This window comes from Perca flavescens, chromosome 4, assembly GCF_004354835.1.
Source record: "Perca flavescens isolate YP-PL-M2 chromosome 4, PFLA_1.0, whole genome shotgun sequence".
Lineage (NCBI taxonomy): Eukaryota > Metazoa > Chordata > Actinopteri > Perciformes > Percidae > Perca > Perca flavescens.
Genome location: NC_041334.1, coordinates 29759821 through 29767531, shown reverse-complemented (window position 1 = coordinate 29767531; position 7711 = coordinate 29759821). Strand labels below are relative to the sequence as shown.

At 38.8% G+C, this 7711-nt stretch overlaps 1 protein-coding gene across 2 annotated transcripts; it reads left to right on the top strand.

Annotated features, from left to right (window-relative positions):
- The first annotated feature begins 1472 nt into the window (after nucleotides 1-1472).
- Nucleotides 1473-5414, top strand: LOC114554496 (keratin, type I cytoskeletal 18). 2 transcript variants are annotated; one of them, XM_028576384.1, is made up of 7 exons: nucleotides 1473-2064; nucleotides 3457-3539; nucleotides 3851-4007; nucleotides 4121-4285; nucleotides 4372-4497; nucleotides 4710-4930; nucleotides 5126-5414. In XM_028576384.1, the coding sequence occupies exons 1-7, from the start codon at nucleotides 1600-1602 to the stop codon at nucleotides 5163-5165; spliced, it is 1257 nt and encodes a 418-aa protein (XP_028432185.1). In that variant the 5' UTR covers nucleotides 1473-1599; the 3' UTR covers nucleotides 5166-5414. The 2 variants fall into 2 exon arrangements, 1 of the variants encoding a protein (XP_028432185.1); XR_003692422.1 differs by having other exon boundaries at nucleotides 1474-2064; nucleotides 4710-4988.
- The last annotated feature ends 2297 nt before the right edge of the window (nucleotides 5415-7711 follow it).

The following is a 7711-nucleotide window of genomic DNA, read 5'->3' as shown; positions in this document are numbered from 1 at the left end:
AAAGGACATTACTAAGAAGTTACATGTTTTTAGGAAATGTGGGTGTAGGTAAGGAAAACGTGTAACTGTGCTCATGTCAAACATGTCTGAGTATGCTTGAATAGATAATCAATGGTGCTCTGTGCAATATGTGTGTAAAATGGATTAGATAATCAAAGGTGCTCTTTGCAATATGTGTGTAAGCTTGATTAGATCATTACCCTTACTGTTAACACATGATGAGCTGGTATTGACAGGTTACATCAGTATGGGACAGTGGAAAAGTACAAAATACCTAGAGACAGGATGAGAGACATAGGTTGATGAGGTGATGAAAAAAAGAGCACTTCATACTGCGATATCAAAGGCTTCAAAAGATAATTGTACAAAATCCTCAACAGAACTGATTGGAGCAGATAATCGCCTAAAGTAGGATTGATGAATGAGGACAGCTTTTCTTCTCTTCTGATTGTATTATGAACAATGTGCTATTGGCTTACTTTTGTTCTTTAGGCATCTCATCTCTTCTCGGCCTTCTTTGTATATTTGAAGCTCGGGTGTCCTTGGGTTTCCTTTTACAGCAGTGCGTATTCCTTGTTAATACTGTTCACCCTATTGTCTGTGTTGAAATGATTGCAACTCAGTAAATCAGTTTTAGTTAGAGCTTTCTGATAATTATGTAGCTGTGTAAAACATTGTTTTCTCATAGCACATAATGATTGGAGCATTGAAAGAAGAGGCGCCTGATAAACCAATTGTGTTCTTTCTAACCAGCAAAAACGTTTTATTTTCCTAAATTCTTTTTTTCTGCAAAGATTTTGGACAAGATTGTGGACAACACTGGTTTTGTGCTCTAGATTTACAATGTCTGTCTTGCTGCTGACGACTTCAAAGTACAGCATTATTTTATGTATTAAGCTTATACATCCCTCCTCCCCCTCTGTTTTCGTTCCAACTAAAAGAATCAGTGCTGCAGCTGCTACACAGTATCTCCTTTTCAGTTTAGTTTAGATAGGTAGGTAGTCAAAACTTTATTTTGGGGCATGGCTGACCACAAACTTAGAAACTATGTAGCAAATGGTAGACATGCCTTTTATGGCCAAACCAAAGGAATTTGGTTGTACGCTTACAGAGTTAACCTCATTTTGAAAAGAATATTCTACCCTTTTAGTTACACTTTAAGTTTTAATTCTATTCCAGCTTTCTCCATTGGAGCATGTACTTTACTTTACCCGGGTCAACATGTCCGTTACTGCTTTCTTTCATTTGTTGTGAACTCACTTGCTCTGGTTGTTCAAATGTGAATGTTTTTTAAGTGTTTTCACAACGGACAAATGCTTCACACGTTTCCTTGGAGACAGAAAATATATTGTCTGTTAAAAAAAGGGAACATGTGGGTGAATGAGAGCATGAGAGAGCAGGGAGGGGGAGAAGGAAATGAAGACTGGGCGATGTTAAAGTGGGCAGGGTCTGAGAGACCAGCTGCGATTGAGGGAGAGAAGCAGGAGTATAAGTTCTCAACTTCCCACTGCCAGCGTCACTTTTTTTTAAGCCAGCCAGCAGTGAGTCTCCACATCTCATTTTTCACTTAATTTTCTGCCCTGCCTAAACTTCTCCAAAATGAACTTCAGAAGATCCACGACACAGCAGATACCTTCTTCCCACTTCTCCTTGACCCGCTCCACACCCCAGCGGGCTGCCAGCATGTATGCAGGTTCTGGTGGACATAGCAGCCGCATTTCCTCTGTCTCCGCATCTTCCCTGCGGTCTGGTGCTCCAATGACCTCTTCTTCATCTGCCTTCAAGCTGAGCAGTGGAATGGGTGGTGGTATGGGTTCAGGTTTTGGTAGTGCCGGTGTGTCCATGTCGACTGGTGGTGGTGCCGGTGCTGGGATCATGGGTAACGAGAGGGGAGCCATGCAGAACCTAAACGACCGCCTCGCTAACTACCTGGAGACGGTGAGAAACCTGGAACAGGCCAACAAGGAGCTGGAGATGAAGATCATGGAGGCTCTGGAGAAGGGAGGGCCCGACGTGAGAGACTACAGCAAGTATCAACCCATCGTAGATGACCTACGCAAACAGGTAAGCGTGACAATGAATAATGATGTAAATGTATAGGGGGAAGTTGAGTATGAAATGCTGCGGTTGTTGGTTGATGTGTTTGATACAGCAAGGTGAGACAGAGAACGAGGGAGGTTAGGGATATAGATGCTTTAGAAATGCTTGATGGGGCCTCTAATTTGAGAATAAGTGCATGTGATGGCACTCATCATCACAGACAATGTTTCAAATGTAGACCCACTTGTGTCAGTAAGTTGTATCAGTGAATGTATTCTTTATTTCATGCCTACCGTTATGCTGAGACGGGCAACATTTCCTTTGTAGGTTATCAAATTTCTCGATAGAGAATGAAGGGTGTGGTTGCTAAGCTCTAACCCTCCCCCATAAAACTCGTTTGTGCCATAAAATGGCCAGAACTTCCTCTGATGAATCACCAACACGCGGGCATCATCATGTGAGACAGACTGAAAAGCTCTCAGACAAACCTTTAGTAGACATATGCATTTTTGAATGGTCCTGCTCGCAAATGGGGATTCTACAAGCATTCTCTGGTGTAGGAGGGCTTCAATGTAAAACAGATGTGTGGTAATGACACACACACAAAGGATCTTGGACTGCCAGCATGAGTGTGTGTGTGTGTGTGTGTGTGTGTGTGTGTGTGTGTGTGTGTGTGTGTGTGTGTGTGTGTGTGTGTGTTTGTGTGTGTGTTTGTGCACAGATTTGTGTGAGTGCACTGGTTGTAGAACAATCAGCTCCGGTCTGCAGGGTCAAATGTCACATTCTTTTACAGACTCCAGATCTTCAGTGTCACATAATGACACATTGATGGTGGCACTTTGTCTTTCTCGACACATAAAGGCCCAAGTATTTCCCCTTCAACTCTGAGGCAGTTTACCATGGACACAACACAGTATTAACAGTATTAACTCACAAACCCACTCATGCACAGAGAAGAATTTTGCAATTTCTGCACACATAAACACATACAGTGCTATATACAAAGAAAATGACAGACAGATACAGTGCAGCTGGGTGGGAATTGGAAAGAAGAAAAACCTTGCTGTATGGTTTATTCAAACAGGAAATCCAATTTTACAACAATGCTAAAACAAAACAGATTCTGTGTTGGCACGGGAACTACCTCTTTTCCTGTCCTTCAGTTGTGGTTCCTCTTTTCACTGACTGTTACTATGGATACAATCATGTTGTAGCCCTAGTGTGTAATCTAATCCGATTTAGTTTTTTTTTTTATCATCCCATATGGAAAATAGTTATGCTTTATTCTGTAGCTGTGTAAAACATTGCTATCTCATAGCACATAATGACTGGAGTGTTGAAAAAAGAAACTTCTGGAAAACAATGGAAATTGTTGAAAAAAAATATTTTTTATCCTAAATTCTTTTTCTTCTCCAGATCTTTGACAAGATTACGGAAAACGCTCGTTTTGTGCTCCAGATCGACAATGCCCGTCTTGCTGCTGACGACTTCAAAGTCAAGTATGTTGTTTTCTCAGAGTTATTTATACATTAAGCTCATACATCTTGTTCAAAGGCAGACATGCTTCAGTGTAGGAAATGATAGAATTTGCTAATTAAAGCCTGTGCAGAGTTTGTACAGTCTATGTGGTCTAATATCTAGAATATCTGACAGAATAGGATTTCAGAAACTGCAGGATAGTGTCTGAAACACTTTATGAAACTTCAGTCTTGCCATTTTGTAACTTCATACAGTACAACACGATGTGTGAATAAGAGCTGATCTAACAGCCGATGTCTGTAATAGAGAGTGTGTCTGTGCACTCCTTCAGGTTCGACAATGAGATAGCAATCCGCCAGTCTGTGGAGGCCGACATTGCGGGGCTGAAGAAACTCATAGATGACACCAACATGACCAGAATGAACATCGAGAACGAGATTGAAGCTGTGAGGGAGGAGCTCGCCTTCCTTAAGAAGAACCATGAAAATGTGAGTTTACAGTACATCCAGATTATCCATCACATTTCACTATTACAGTGGCTCACAAGTCACACAAGTCTTGAAAGTTTTTGTTCATTTCTCTCTTTCTGTCGGTCCGATAGGAAGTGATGGAGCTGAGGAATCAGATTTCTCAGTCAGGCGTGCAAGTGGACGTTGACGCTCCCAAAGGCAACGACTTGGCCCAGATCATGGAGGACGTGAGGGGCAGTTATGAGAAGATTGTCATGAAGAACGCAGAAGAACTTAAACAATGGCATGAAAATCAGGTGATGCAAAGTTGCAAAGGGAAATCATTTATAAACACAATTAATGCAACTATCTTGTTGGTGGGCTAACATCCCCCCCTTTTCAGATTGCGGATGTGCAGGTGGAGGTATCACAGAACACAGAAGCTCTCCAAGGAGCCCAAATGGAGAGGGGTGACTTATCCAGACAGATACAGACCCTGGAAATTGAACTTGCATCTCAACAGAGCTTAGTGAGCATGCATTGCATATTTAATCCACAATCATAATTTAAACAAATTAGATTCTAAATTCTTGTTGTAATATTTGAATTTGTTCTTTAAAATACCATGACCTTTACATAACACTCTCTTTTTCACAAATGTTTTTTTTTTCTAAATTAGACTTGCTTGCCTAAAAACATCTTTGGCACACTTTTGATTCCTCCTTTTCAATCTTTAATCAGAAAGCTTCCTTGGAGGACACATTACGCAACACAGAACAACGAAACAACATGGAAATGGAGAAGTACAACAGCATTATTATCCGTCTGGAAGAGGAGCTGACCAACTTGCGTTCAAACATTCAGCATCAGACCCAAGAGTATGAGGCGCTGCTCAACATGAAGATGAAACTGGAGGCCGAGATTGGCACTTACAAGAATCTGCTGGATGGTGAAGCGTTCAAGTAAGAGTTAGGTGGAGGAGAAAAAAGAGATCCAGACAAGGTGTTGATGGTGGTGGAGGTGAATACCAAAATCACTTGTTATTATGTTTTGCATGGTCAAGTTACAAGTACATCAAGTGAGGTAGTTCCATTCAGTTCACATAGTTCAACGTAAATATTTTTAAAGTCAAAATGTTTTGTTTGCGCTTTGTACAGGCTCCAGGATGCACTGGATGAGCTGGTGGACGCAAGCTAATTTGGAACAAAGAATCTGGGACCATCCCAACAACCCACAACTATCCATTATGGAAAAAAAAGACATGCTGGTCCAATCAACTAAAGTCAATTTTGAACCAAGACCACATTCTGTGTAAGCCGTAAAGGATTTCAGCAATTCTGAATAAAGGCATTCGACCACAGTAAAGCAGACAGGGCCATTTAAAAAACAACCATTGCCTGAACTGACAGCAAAATAAAAATAAATTAAACCACTTGTTGACCCACAGTCATGGCATTGTGAATTTGTTATTGTTACATGATGTAGAATGTGCACATTATGTTTTAGTGATATGTTGTTGTCATATTAATTGCACTATAATAGCCCTTGTTGATTGAAAAACAAAGGCTTAAGGTATTACATGATTTTAATTGACATATTATATAAATCTCTGTTGACAAAATAACCACATCCCAAAAAAACAAATGGCTGACAAATTACATGATTTTATTGCTGTAATTATACAGCAATATGGAGGACTCAGCATGCACACCTTGCTTAAAGTTGTCTTAATTGATGTTTGGCCACTGGGGGGCAGAGGAACTTCAAAACAAGCCAGGAGTCACACTTTATACATCTGTTTTGTTGTTACTGTGCAAGCAAACACATGCAGCAAACACAGGGCTATATTATTTTTCCACTAGTTAAGTTTCTGGTCGAATCACAAATATGACATATGAGCTTTGGTTTGGTCTTCATCAACTTCTCTTGTTTACCGCTGGTTTCTAATATAAAGAATGTAATTTGAAATACAGTACAAACCTATATTTTGTAAACTCCCTTTTAATACCCTCCTAAATTTAACATTTTAATATTTTTATCATTTTATCCCTCATCCTACCAACATATTTAACATAAAAGGACTACCTAACAAAAATATATTTTTCGTTATACACTTTTCCTTAATACAACTTGCAATTTTTATACTAAGTACAATTTACATTAGTAGCCTATAAAAGCCCAACCTTTGATTCTGGTATCATTTAGTTTGTGTTATATTTATGGTGAAACCAACCATGGTCATTTTGACATAACTATTATATAACATAATTGCAATTAACCCACAGTCCCACTTTTTAATTTTATTTTGTCTTTCAATACAAAAGTAGATAGAGACCTTGGTCTCAGTATGAACCCCTGTCTCTACATTTCTAATTCCATGAAAACCCTCTGAGACCTGCCAGAGCGCCAGCACTCCCGGACGACGTTATTGTCTTTAGGAGGCTATACTGCGCTGGGATCTAAAGCTAGAGTAGAGATATCATATGAAACAAGACGACCTCAGGAATCCATTGGTACAAACCATGTCATGCTAGCTTTTCGGCAGGTGGGCTAAATAAGGCTCCAAAGTTAGGCTACATTTTGGCAAGGGAACACTGGCATATGCAAAAATGTTCCTTGACCTCTCATCTCAAGTATCAAGTCATGAAAAATTGGAATAATAGAATAAATCACCCGTGAGATATGACAAAAAGTATACCTCTGCTGGTACCCCAGATGGTAGGATGTTCCTATTTTAGTTATTAAAAAAAGAATTGTATCTTTTTACTCCACTGCATTTATTTGACAGCAGAATGCTAGTTCCTTGTTTCCAGATAAAGATTTGACATAAAATACGTTGAACTTATAAAATATGATGCTTTGTTGTAGATCAACTATGCAACGGTATATCAAATTAGAATTAGCATCACTTTTAGCAGCAATAACAAAATGCTGCTCACATTTAAATGCATTAGTCCAATAATATAAGATATATTGATATACCAGTGTGAAAGGGATAAAATAATTCATGTATGAATACTCAATGCACACACACCAAGGTCTAGGCTTAACCATATAAGATTTTATATCACATAATTTATAATTTCACCACTAATTTTTCAGATTAATTATGAATATTACAATTTCACTGAAATTGTATTTTCCAAATTTCCATATTTCAAATCTCAACGATCTCAATGTCTGTAACAGAGTGAAATATCTAGAGCATTTTGTTACGGATAAAATTACGGATGATGATGAGATTTGCATGCAGGCAGTGATGTAAGATTTATGCACGAGCAAATATCCTTGCGCGTAGGTTTAGTGTGTGTTCTGATGCTGTGGAAATTTCTTTGTTTAAAGTGTATTGTGGGTCAATTAGAAGAAGGGAAGCATGAAAAGATTACAGGTATATATAATGATGCTTTGAGAATAAAAGGCCTAGATGGTGTAGTGCTAGTGAATTATTTGTGTCTACACAAGTTAATACACTTCAAGCTGTAGTGAGAAATCTTGTGTATAAATGTATTTGCCGATTTGATGCTTCTGTGAGTGAGATTATCTTTAGAATATCCAACATTAGATTCGTTACTGTCTCACTTATGGAGACAGTGGAACAAATGCCTCTTTTTATTCAGAGTAGATGCTGTATTATATTTAGATACTTTATATGAAATTGGATTATGCCTTTGGGTTTTTTATGTATAAAGTGTTAAATGTGTTGTGCTGAAATATGATATAAAAAGAAGAAGAAATGACAGATG